At 49.4% G+C, this 12,449-nt stretch overlaps 2 protein-coding genes and 1 pseudogene across 3 annotated transcripts in view; 1 reads left to right on the top strand and 2 right to left on the bottom strand.

Annotated features, from left to right (window-relative positions):
- Positions 1-1,156: 1,156 nt before the first annotated feature.
- On the bottom strand, positions 1,157-3,425 carry ACYP1 (acylphosphatase 1). The gene is made up of 3 exons (XM_068254522.1): positions 3,341-3,425; positions 2,413-2,500; positions 1,157-2,333 (listed from the first exon to the last, which is right to left on the bottom strand). Exons 2-3 carry the CDS (start codon positions 2,494-2,496, stop codon positions 2,118-2,120), a joined length of 300 nt encoding a protein of 99 aa, XP_068110623.1. The 5' UTR covers positions 2,497-2,500; positions 3,341-3,425; the 3' UTR covers positions 1,157-2,117.
- ZC2HC1C (zinc finger C2HC-type containing 1C) overlaps positions 3,392-12,449 on the top strand; it is a 28,369-nt gene continuing 19,311 nt past the window's right edge. The window contains exons 1-2 of one of the 2 annotated variants that reach the window (XM_068254518.1): positions 3,392-3,472; positions 7,682-9,059. In XM_068254518.1, coding sequence (XP_068110619.1) covers positions 7,692-9,059 — 1,368 coding nt within the window. In that variant the 5' untranslated portion in view covers positions 3,392-3,472; positions 7,682-7,691. Of the gene's footprint in view, positions 3,498-7,681; positions 9,060-12,449 lie in introns of both variants that reach the window. The other variant, XM_068254519.1, reaches the window with a different exon arrangement.
- On the bottom strand, positions 11,571-11,695 carry LOC137533706 (U1 spliceosomal RNA; annotated as a pseudogene).

Below are 12,449 nucleotides of genomic sequence, written 5' to 3'. Positions count from 1 at the left end.
CATGAAGGGGGCGGAGCTACTCTCGTCTCAGTGAGTGGTAGCTCTTTCATCCGGATGTTATCCAGATGCAGGGGCGGGACTTGTAGTCATGCAGCTTGCAGTGGGCTGGCTTTCTTTCCCTGCAGACAGTAGGCGGAGCTATACAGACCAGAGGCGTCCAGTCCAGAGAGCCTCGCCCCACCTATTCTCCTCCACATAGCTCAGCCCCCCCCCCTTCTTACTATCGTATCGTGCACAATCATCAAATACAAGCATACAGATAGATCGATCAATCAATCACAGTATTATAATAATTACAACATTTGTATTGCGTTTTTTTCCTGTCAGACTCAAGTGCTTGTGAGGCAGCCAACAGGGCTTGCTCAGTAGGCAGTAGCACTATACAGCAAATATAATGTGGTTTCAGAAATAAATGGCGTTAAGATGTCTGCCATGTGCCCCCAGGTAACAGAAATAAGTAGCCAGATGCCCTGAGATACCAGAATAAAGTAGCCAGGTGTCCCCAGATAACAGAAGTAGCCAGCGGTTCTGTAGATACCAGAATAAAGTAGCCAAGTGCCCCCAGGTATCCAAACTAAGGAGCCAGGTGCCCTGCAGATACCAGAATAAAGTAGCCATTTGCTCCAGGTAACATATGTAGCCAGGTGCCTTGCAGATACCAGAATAAAGTGATATGCCCCCAGGGAACAGAAGTAGCCAGGTGCCTTGCAGATTCAAGAATAAAGTAGCCATGTGCCCCCAGATACCAGGATAAAATAGCCACGTGCCTCCAGGTAACCAGGTGCCCTGCAGATACCAGCATAAAGTAGCCATGTGCCCCCCGGTAACAGAAGTTGCTAGGTGCCCTGCAGATACTAGATTAAACTAGCCATGTGCCCTCGTACCAAATGTAGCCTGGTGCCCTGCAGTTTCCAGATTAAAGTAGCCATGTGCCCTCGGGAAGCGGAAGTAGCCAGGTGCCCTGCAGATACTACAATAAAGTAGCCATGTGTTCCCAGGTAACTGAACTATGTAGCCAGGTGCCCTGCTGATACCAGAATAGAGTAGCCAATTGCCACCAGATAACTGAAGTAGCCAGGCCAGTGATGACTGACAAGGGGTACAGTGCTGCATACACTGCAGTATATGTTGGAGAAATAGACAGACCAGGCAAGTATTTTAATTGTATATTCCTTTATTTTTGCTCTTTGTTAAAGAATTTTCATATATACAGGTAGTTTGGGGTCTCCACATGTGATGTGGGGTTCTGAGGGTTTACACATGTGTGACGTGGGTTTCTGAGAGTCTGCACAGGTGTGACATGGGGTTCTGTTGGTCTCTACAGGGATGTGGGGTTCTGAGGGTCTTCACAGGTGTGACGTGGGGTTCTGTTGGTCTCTACAGGGATGTGGGGTTCTGAGGGTCTTCACAGGTGTGACGTGGGGTTCTGTTGGTCTCTACAGGTATGATGTGAGGTTCTATTGGTCTCCACGAGTGTGACTTGGGGTTCTGAGGGTCTGCATAGGTATGATGTGAGGTGTTGTTGTTCTCAGTTGTGACGTGGGATTTTGAGGGTTTGCACAGGTGAAATATGTGATTCTGAGGGTCTGCACAGGCGTGATGTGGGGTTCTAAAGGCTTGCACAGGTGTGATGTGGGGTTCTAAAGGTCTCCACAGCTGTGATGTAAGTGTTTGATGGACTCCACAGTTTCGGAAGGGTCTGCACAGGTGTGACATGAGGTTTTGAGGGCTCCACAGCTGTTATATGGGGTTCTAAGTGAATCCACAGGTGTGACATGGGGTTCTGAGGGTCTGCACAGGTGTGATGTGAGATTCTTAAGGGTCTGCACAGGTGTGACAAGGGGTTCTTTTGATCTTCACGGGTGTGATGTGGGGTTCTGAGGGGCTGCTCAGGTATGACATGAGGTTCAACTGGTCACCACAGGTGTGATGTGGGGTTCTGAGGGTCTCCACAAGTGTGATGTGGGGTTCAGTTGATATCCACAGGTATGATGTGGGGTTCATTTGGTCTCCACAGGTGTGACGTGGGGTTCTGAGACTCTGCACAGTTGTGACGTGGGGTATCGAGGGTTTGCAGAGTTGTGACATGGGGTTCTGTTGGTCTCCACAAGTGAGGGTCACTTTCTAATGGAGAATGCACTGTAGTCCAGCACCTGGATTTCTCTCTCATGTTGGAATAGTGACTTTGTGATTTTGCTCTTTGGACTTCCCTTCTTCTTTAGCCATTCCTGCATCTCTCTCACTCTGGTCACAGTCCCCTGGAGTTGGCCACATACAGTTCCAGTGTCAGTGTTCTGCACCCAACCCACCAGGCCTAGACGGGTCCCCTCTGCCTGCAATCAGGAAACAATAATGTCACTGTATGATGACAGATAACATGTCTTCTTACTCTCACTGTGTGTAACATAATACCTGCGTGTATTTCCGGAAAAAGACACCCTGCACCTTCCCAAACACCTCAAAATCCAGAGAGATGAGAGACTCGCCCTCTGCCATGTTCCTGAGGAGAAGAGAACACCGCCAGTAATACATACTATGCTGTTAAAGAGACAATAGACTTGCTCCCCACCATGTTCCTGAGAAGAAGAGAACACCGCCAGTAATACAACCATACTATGATGTTATACAGACAATAGACTTGCTCTCCACCATGTTCCTGAGGAGAGACACCACCAGTCATACCACTATATTATGATGTAATATGGGGGGGATAGGTGATAGAGGACAGGGATGATGGCGAAGGGGGGGGGGGGGGGGGTTGGAATCAGTGATGGGGGACAATGATGATGATGGGGAGGGGGATCAGTGATGATGGAGGGAGGTGGAATCAGTGATGGAGGACAGTGATGATGGGGGGGGGGGGGGGGGGAGGGGGATCAGTGATGGAGAACAAGGAAGGAGGGGGGATCAGTGATGGAGGACAGGGATGATGGGGGAGGGGGGGGGGTCAGTAATGGAGGACAGGGATGATGGGGAGGTGAATTAGGTGATGGAGGACAGTGATGATGGGGGAGGAGCAAACAATGATGGAGGACAGGGATGATGTATGGAGGGGGTTCAGTGATGGAGGACAGGGATGATGGCGGGAAGGGGATCAGTGATGGAGGACAGTGATAATGGGGGGAGGGGGTTCAGTGATGGAGGACAGGGATAATAGAGGAGGGTGATTCAGTGATGAAAGACGGTGATGATGAGGGGAGGAGGCTCAGTGATGGAAGAAAGGGATAATGGAGGAGGGTAATTCGGTGATGAAGGACAGTAATGATGGGGGAAGTGGGATCGGTGATGGAGTACAGGGATGATGGGGGGAAAGTGATAATTTGGGGGGAATTCGACTCACGGTAGCGCGGAAGTTTCTATGACAACAGAAGGAAGCGGAGTCGCCGGCTGATGACGTAGTTAAGTGGAGAGGCGTGTGACGTAGGATGCGTGGTTTCTCTGGCAACAGCTGAACACAGAGAGACGCGGAGCGGTGAGATCTCCTCCTGTCCTCAAATGTATGTGTGCAGAGACCCCAGAATATTCTCCCTCTTCCCTCATATATCCCCCCCCCCCCAGCCTGCCATCTCATGCCCCTTCCCATACAATTCCTCCCTATCTAATATCCCCCCGCTCACATCACATGTTCCCAGGGGCGTAGCAATGGGGCTGCAGAGGTTGCGACCGCATCAGGGCCCTTGGGCCAGAGGTGCCCCGAAGGGCCCTCCCTCAACTACAGTATTAGCTCTCTATTGGTCCTGTGCTCATAATAATCACTTGTATATACCATCTGTTTTGAGAATATGGGTCTGTGTGGGCTGTCCAGTCTGTTGTGAGATCAGGGGTCTGTGTGGGCTATACCATCTTTTTTGAGAATATGGGTCTGTGTGGGCTGTCCAGTCTGTTGTGAGATCAGGGGTCTGTGTGGGCTATACCATCTTTTTTGAGAATATGGATCTGTGTGGGCTGTCCAGTCTGCTGTGAGACTCTGGGTCTGTGTAAGCTGTCCAGTCTGCTGTGGGACTCGGGGTCTATGAGGGCTGCACCATCAGTGGTGAGATCAGGGCTTTGTGTGGGCTGTACCACCTGTATTGAGATCAAGGCTCTACGTTGGAGTACGTATGGTGCCAGCGATGTTGATCTGGGGGTGGGGAGAAGCCAAGAGATGAATCTACCCATGCTAGGCAAAGCAGGATAATCTAACAAATATATACCCCTACTGATTATCCAGCCTGTCCTCTGGTGATCTAATTCGGGATCCCGCTATTGCCGGTGTAGTGAATAATTTTGCTACCCATCATATTTTGCAACTTGCCATAGAGGACAGTGAAGGCGTGGCTCCTCTCTGTTAACACGCCTGTAATTTTTTGCAACCACAGATCCCATTGAGCTAGAAGGGGGATTATTCCCTCCAGGGGGGGTTATTAGTTGAGCAAGAGGGGGGGATTGTTCCCTGGGGGGGGGGGGGGGTTATTAGTTGAGGAAGAGGGGGGCTTGTTCCCTCCAGGGGGGGTTATTAGTTGAGGAAGAGGGGGGATTGTTCCCTCCAGGGGGGGTTATTAGTTGAGCAAGAGGGGGGGATTGTTCTCGGGGGGGGGGGGGGGGGTTATTAGTTGGGCAAGAGGGGGGCTTGTTCCCTCCAGGGGGGGTTATTAGTTGAGCAAGAGGGGGGATTGTTCCCTCCAGGGGGGGTTATTAGTTGAGCAAGAGGGGAGGGTTCTGTGTGAGAATAGGGTTTGGTTGGGTTGCATTTTCTGATACAGATAGGTTAAAGTCAATGGTTAGGTTGCACTTTCTGATGGCTATACCTATAAATAAATGCAACCGGTTGCAAAATCTGATAAAGTTGCAAAAAATTTCACCACACCGGCACTCAAATTACAGTGTTTTCCTCCAAGGCCGCTATAGCCGTAATAACATTACGGTCTATGGTGGCGCCCAGTCTTCTTAGGAGACAAGGGCTTGGTGGGGGCGTTGTACCATCTGTGGTGAGACCAGGGCTCTTTGGGGGTTTTACCATCTGCTGTGATATCAGGTTTCTGTGTTGGCTGTACCATCTGTGGTGAGAAAAGGGCTCTGTAGGGGCCGCACCATCTGCTGTAAAATAAGAGCTCTGTGGTGGCTGTTTAATATGCAGTGAGATTAGAACTCTGTGCGGGGATTCCATCTGTTGTGAGATCAGGGCTCTGTGTGAGCTGTACCATCTGTTGTGAGATCAGGGCTCTGTGTGAGCTGTACCATCTGTTGTGAGATCAGGGCTCTGTGTGAGCTGTACCATCTGTTGTGAGACCAGGGCTCTGTGTGAGCTGTACCATCTGTTGTGAGATCAGGGCTCTGTGTGAGCTGTTCCATCTATTGTGAGATCAGGGCTCTGTGTGAGCTGTACCATCTGTTGTGAGATCAGGGCTCTGTGTGAGCTGTACCATCTGTTGTGAGATCAGGGCTCTGTGTGGGCTGTAACATCTGTCGTGAGATCAGGGCTCTGTGTGAGCTGTACTATCTGTCGTGAGATCAGGGCTCTGTGTGAGCTGTACCATCTGTCGTGAGATCAGGGCTCTGTGTGAGCTGTACCATCTGTCGTGAGATCAGGGCTTTGTGTGAGCTGTACCATCTGTTGTGAGATCAGGGCTCTGTGTGAGCTGTACCATCTGTCGTGAGATCAGGGCTCTGTGTGAGCTGTACCATCTATCGTGAGATCAGGGCTCTGTGTGAGCTGTACCATCTATCGTGAGATCAGGGCTCTGTGTGAGCTGTACCATCTGTCGTGAGATCAGGGCTCTCTGTGGGCTGTACCATCTGTTGTGAGATCAGGGCTCTGCATGGGCTGTACCATCTGTCGTGAGATGAGGGCTCTGTTTGGGGGCGTTGTACCATCTGTGGTGAGACCAGGGCTCTTTGGGGGTTTTACCATCTGCTGTGATATCAGGTTTCTGTGTTGGCTGTACCATCTGTGGTGAGAAAGGGCTCTGTAGGGGCCGTACCATCTGCTTTAAAACAAGAGCTCTGGGGTGGCTGTTTAATATGCAGTGAGATTAGAACTCTGTGCGGGGATTCCATCTGTTGTGAGATCAGAGCTCTGTGTGAGCTGTACCATCTGTTGTGAGATCAGGGCTCTGTGAGAGCTGTACCATCTGTTGTGAGATCAGGGCTCTGTGTGAGCTGTACCATCTGTTGTGAGATGAGGGCTCTGCGTGAGCTGTACCATCTGTTGTGAGATGAGGGCTCTGTGTGAGCTGTTCCATCTGTTGTGAGATCAGGGCTCTGTGTGAGCTGCACCATCTGTTGTGAGATCAGGGCTCTGTGTGAGCTGTACCATCTGTTGTGAGATCAAGGCTCTGTGTGGGCTGTACCATCTGTCGTGAGATCAGGGCTCTGTGTGAGCTTTACCATCTGTCGTGAGATCAGGGCTCTCTGTGGGCTGTACCATCTGTTGTGAGATCAGGGCTCTGCATGGGCTGTACCATCTGTCGTGAGATGAGGGCTCTGTGTGAGCTGTACCATCTGTTGTGAAATCAAGGCTCTGTGTAGGCTGCACCTTCTGTTGCAAGATTAGGGCTTTATGTGGGTCTTTTTAGTGATATCAGGTTTCTGTGTGGGCTGCACCCTCTGTTGTGAGATTCAGGCCCAGTGTGGGCTGCACCCTCTGTTGTGAGATACAGGCCCAGTGTGGGCTGCATCACCTGTTGTGAGGTTAGGGCTCTATGTGGGCTGTGCAATCTGTTGTGAGTTCAAGGCTCTGTAGAGTCTGGGTCATGCTTTGTGTGATCAGGGCTATGTATAGATGTATAATTTGTTGTGAGATCATGGCTCGATAGGGATTGGACCATCTGTTGTGAAATATGGACCCGGGGTGGGCTGCACTATCTTTTGTGAGATCAGGGCTCTGTGGATCTGTACTATCTGTTGTGCTTTGTGTGTGCTGCTCAGTGTGTTGCAAGATCAGGGCTCTGTGGGGTTGTCTGGTCTGCTGAGAGATCAGGGGTCTGTGTGGGCTGTACCAGTTGCTGTGACATCAGGTCTCAGTGTGGGCTGTACCATTTCTTGAGCAATCAGGGCTCTGTGCGGGCTTGGCCATTTATTGTAAGATCAAGGCTATATTATCTGTTGTGAGATCAGGGCTCTGCATGAGTTGTACTACCTGTTGTGAGTTGAAGCTCTGCATGGGCTGTACTATCTGTTGTGAATTCAAGCTCTGCATGGGCGGTACTATCCGTTGTGAGATCAGGGCTCTGTATGGGCGGTACTATCTGTTGTTAGTTCAAGCTCTGCATGGGCTGTACTATCTGTTGTGAGATAGGGGCTCTGCATGGGCAGTACTATCCGTTGTGAGATCAAGCTCTGCACGGGCTGTACTATCTGTTGTGAGTTAGGAGCTCTGCATGGGCTTTACTATCTGTTGTGAGATCAGGGCTCTGCATGGGCTGTACTATTTGTTGTTAGTTCAAGCTCTGCATGGGCTATACAGGCAGTAATCTTCAAGGATTTGTGCATTAAATCAATATTACTTCACTCTGGAAAGCAGTAATAAAACAACAATTAAACAATATGACATTGAGGGTTTGTGCGATATGTTGTATGTTAGGCGTGTGTGTGTGTATAGGGGTGTTATAGCATACATTGTATGATCAGGGCTCTGCAAGGGGCTGTTATCTCCACACACCAGTAGGATAACTATAAATAATGCTTTATTTCTGCTTCCCAGAGGCACTAGGATGGCAAAACTCAAGATGGCTTCATACACATATACTGACAGCTTGTCTGAGTCCAGGCTTCCCTCACTGCAAGCTCCCAAAGTGCTCTCCCGACTGGAAGTTCTGAGGAATGAGTATCAGGAAAGAAATCTCCGTCACAAAGAGGAGAAGATGATGATGATGCTAACAGAGCAACAAGAGCGCATCTCACAAAGGATGGCCAGGCCATCTCTGCACAATGCTCACCCCACTACTAAACACAAAATATTCCAGGAGTTCCACGAGCCCCAGCATGCATACCCACATCAGTGGGGTCCAGAGGAGAGAGCGTGGGCCTCTAATTGGACAGTATCTAAAAGGACAGCTGGCGTGGATCGCGCACACCCACTTAAACCAGTCTATCACTATAGGCCCACAAACCATGCGTCCCAAACTCTGCACCCACCATCAGCTCAACTCTCTCGGCACAGTCACTTCATTCCAGGCCAAGAACTTCTTCGCTCTAAATCAGGCCCATCCCGGACAGAGTCGTGGCAACAGCTGGAGAGAAAAGAATCAAGTTTGGAAACTGAGATTCGAAAGAAAGAGGCTCTACTGAGGGAAAAACTGCGTAAAACTGAGGAAGATCTGCGCCGCATCCAAAGGGAGAAGGAAGATGCAGAAATGGAAGAAAGAAGAGTTAGAGAGAAGCAGAACAAGATGAGGATGATGGCAACCAGACCACAGAACAGGACAATTAATTTCAACCGATATCCAGATTCTAGTGAGGAGGAAGAAGAGCCCAAAACTTTGAGGCAAGGTCTGAGCTCCGAGAGGATGAGGGCAACCAGACGCCAGAACAGGACAACTAACCTCAATCGGTATCCAGAGTCTAGTGAGGAAGAAGAAGATCCAAAAGTCATGAGGCAAGGTCTGAGCTCAGTGAGGATGAGGGCAACCAGATCACAGAACAGGACAATTAATACCAACCAGCATCTATATTCCAGTCAGGAGGAAGAAGAAGAACCCAAAGCCCTGGCACAAGGTCTAAGCTCAGAGAGGATGAGACAAAGTACTTCACCTGGTCAGAACTCCTCTCAATCTCCAGCAGGACATTCTTCTCACAGGATCTCAGTGACGAGTCCAAGCATATCAGCCAGCAGACCATTGTTGTCCACAGCAGAATATGAGGAAGGCAACTCAGACAAAGACCTGGAAGATCGTCTGCTTCCCTGCCACTTGTGCGGGCGTTACTTTAGTCTGCAACGCCTGGAGAAGCACACGGGGGTCTGCCAGAAGATGCACACTTCTAAGAGAAAAGTGTTTGATTCTTCCAAAGCCCGAGCCAAAGGGACCGACCTGGAGCAATATCTGTCTACCAAAGGGAGACCATCAGCCCCACCTCCCCAAGTAAGCTTCTGTCATCAATATATTAAATATTCAAGATACCTAGGTATAAATATCTGAGTCACAACTTGAACAAGTATGCAATCAGTGAGGGGAGAAAGGTGTCACACCTGGAAGAAACATGCAGTCAGTGAGGAGAAAGGGGTCACACCTGGAACAAGTATGCCGTCAGCGGAGTAATGAGTAGAAACCTCTTATGCAGTGGTGGTAATTTTCATATAATATTCTATGTTTTTAATATAAGAATTATCAGCCACTACAAATGGCCTCGAGAGTATCTAGATAGCAAACTATAGATGAGAACACTGACTCAACACTTGCCACAATGGGATGTCCCGATGGCCTAGTCAGATTGTTATGGATTCTCACCTATACAACGTTATCTAGATACTCTCTTGAGGCCTTTTGTGGTGGTTCAGAAGTTATAATAAAACTCAGTATACTATGTTCTTGGATATTATTTGATAACTACCACCACTTCCTGAGGGGTCTCTCCTCATCACAATGGATGTGGAGAATCTCTACACCGCCATCAGGGATGATCTCCGAGCTTAATCATGAGTGATTACTCGTGATTCAAATGAGAATTACAGCATCTGAGCAGCGGGGATTGGAAGGGTTATTTACCCATAAATCCGCGTCCTCCCCGCGCTCCATATAGGTCCATGCGTCTTAATAGCAGCGTTCCAAGCCTCGCTGCCATCACTTCCTCCTTCTGGCTTGAAGGAGGAAGTGACGGCAGTGAGGCTTGTAACGCTACTATTAGGGCGCATGAACCTATATGGAGCGTGGGGAGGACACAGATTTATGGGTAAAAAACCCTTCCAATCCCCGCCGCTCAGATGCTGTAATTAATCCTCATTTGAATTACGAGTAATCACTTGTGATTAAGCTCGGAGATCATCCCTGACTGCCATCTCGCATTATGGAGGAGCAGAGGCAGTGGAGCACCTGCTGGCTACAGCATCTGATATTTCTCTGAAGCATGTACAATTTATCTGTGATTTATTGCAAACTGTATTACGCTGTAACTACTTCCTCTTTGAGGAGCATTCTTTTCTGCAGCTCAAGGGTACAGCCATGGGTTCGAATGTAGCCCGTCCTACACAAATATTTACATGAATTTATTGGTAGAGTATTGTATATGTGAATTCATTGTTTACCAATTAATATTAATTTCCTTTTAAACAATACCAGTTGCCTGGCAACCCTGCTGGTCTATTTTGACTACAGTATGTCTTAATCACACCAGAAACAAGCATGCAGTCAGCGTGCTTGTCAGATCTGACAATAAAGTCAAAAACATCTGATCTGCATATACTTGTTCAGGGTCTATGGCTAAACGTGTCAGAATCAGCAGGATAGCCAAGTAACTGGTGTTGCTTAAAAGAAAATAAACATGGCCGCCTCCATATCACTCTCACTACAGTTGTCCTTTAAGGGACCTGAAGCTTAGGTTCAAAAGAGATATTTACCTTAAAGTGGATCCGAGATAAACTTTTACTCATTGCCTAATTGTGTTCCTTTCATATAGTTTATAGGACATTCCTCAAGCTAAATACTTTTTTTGGCTTTGTTTTAATACTCTAATTCCCTATAAACTAAACAAGCCTTACCCACAGTTTTTCACAGTGCCTTGGCATTTTCAGACAGTAGTAAGGTCTTACAGGAGCTCAATCTGGGCAGGAGGAGGGGGAGGTGTGCGTACGAGAGAGAACGGCGCCGGAGACTTGGGCGCAGGACACAGCCAGTATATGGCTAATCCTGCTGCCGCACAAGTCCGGGCCGTGTTAATTACTATTCCCCCTCCAGGCCGACATGGATAGTGGGGGAATGAAATAATTCGGCTTCCAGCAATAGCTGGAAGCCGAATTATTGTTTTAAAAGCAACTTCAGATCCGTCTTCTGACGGCGCTGAAGTTACTCCATGTGCCTGCGATAGCCGTAGTTCCTATTACGGCCTATGGTGGCGCCGGCTGCGCCCAAGTCTCCTGCGCTGCTGCGCCCAAGTCTCCAGCGCTGGATTTACCGTGTTCGGGAGGTGTTACTAGCTATTGATTTCAGAGGCAGAGGGGAGGAGGGAGGAGGAAAGGGGACTGAATTTACTCACAGGTAAGCTGATAGCATCTCCAGCCCTCAGCCTGTGACAATGTGAAACAGAACATGGCTGCCCTCATTGTATCACAGGAATAAATATTTATACACTGTTGAAGCTGTTTGCAGCTAGATATAATGTGTAAACTAGCTAAACTTTAGATAGCATATATAGACAAGTTACTTGTTATAGTTAATAATAATCTGAACATTTGTATAGCGCTTTTCTCCTGTCGGACTCAAAGCGCTTAAGAGCTGCAGCCACTGGGACGCGCTCAAGAGGCCACCCTGCAATGTTAGGGAGTCTTGCCTTGAACTCCTTACTGAATAGGTACTTGACCTAGCCAGGATTCGAACCCTGGTCTCCCATGTCAAAGGCAGAGCCCTTAACCAGTACTCTATCCAGCCACCACTTCCTTCGAGGCAGTCGAGTTTCCCGCATTTGTGGAAATCGCAGGGGTCAACCCACCCGGAGTGCAATGGATGAGCCTCACCCTGGGAGAACCACCTTCATGATCATGGTGTCTCCCCTGCCAGGTAAGTAACCTGTAGTAGTTAGTTTTTCATCTCGGATCCGCTTTAAGGGAGGGAGGATATTTACCTAAAAAGATTCTATTGAGGATTCCCTCCGTGCTCCATTGTCCCCTCTTATTTAGTGTGTGCCCCTCCTCCATGGAGGCCTGCACTCCTCTCCTGTTAAACAACTCCGCTCCTCTAAACCACGTAGAGAAGCCAGATGTAATCCATGTATGACTACAAAGAATGGAAGTACCCCATGTATGACTACAGAATATAGATGTACCCCATCTGTCTTCTGTAGTCATGTATGGGATTCATCTGGCTTCTGTGGTCATACATGTGCTCTCTCTCAGGCGGTATTAAAGGGAAGGTTCAGGGAAACGTTGAAAAAAATAAAAATCCATATCCACTTACCCGGGGCTTCCTCCAGCCCGTGGCAGGCAGGAGGTGCCCTCGCCGCCGCTCCAGAGGCTTCCGGTCGTCTTCGGTGGCCGACCCGACCTGGCCAGGCCGGCTGCCAGGTCGGGCTCTTCTGCGCTCCACGGACGGGCTCTTCTGCGTCCCACGCGGGCGCGCTGACGTCAACAGACGTCCTCCGGGCTGTACTGAGCAGGCGCAGTTCTGCGCCTGCGCAGTACAGCCCGGAGGACGTCCGATGACGTCAGCGCGCCCGCGTGGGACGCAGAAGAGCCCGTCCGTGGAGCGCAGAAGAGCCCGACCTGGCAGCCGGCCTGGCCAGGTCGGGTCGGCCACCGAAGACGACCGGAAGCCTCTGGAGCG

Source organism: Hyperolius riggenbachi, chromosome 9, assembly GCF_040937935.1.
Source record: "Hyperolius riggenbachi isolate aHypRig1 chromosome 9, aHypRig1.pri, whole genome shotgun sequence".
Lineage (NCBI taxonomy): Eukaryota > Metazoa > Chordata > Amphibia > Anura > Hyperoliidae > Hyperolius > Hyperolius riggenbachi.
The sequence above is the reverse complement of the archived record's forward strand: the minus strand, read 5'-3'. Positions and strand labels throughout refer to the sequence as shown.

Coding starts and splice junctions, on each gene's coding strand:
- ACYP1 (XM_068254522.1), bottom strand. CDS start 2,496: ATGGCAGAGGGCGAGTCTCTCATCTCTCTGGATTTTGAGGTGTTTGGG. Junction 2,334..2,412: donor TTTTCCGGAAATACACGCAG/GTATTATGTTAC, acceptor TCCTGATTGCAG/GCAGAGGGGACCCGTCTAGG.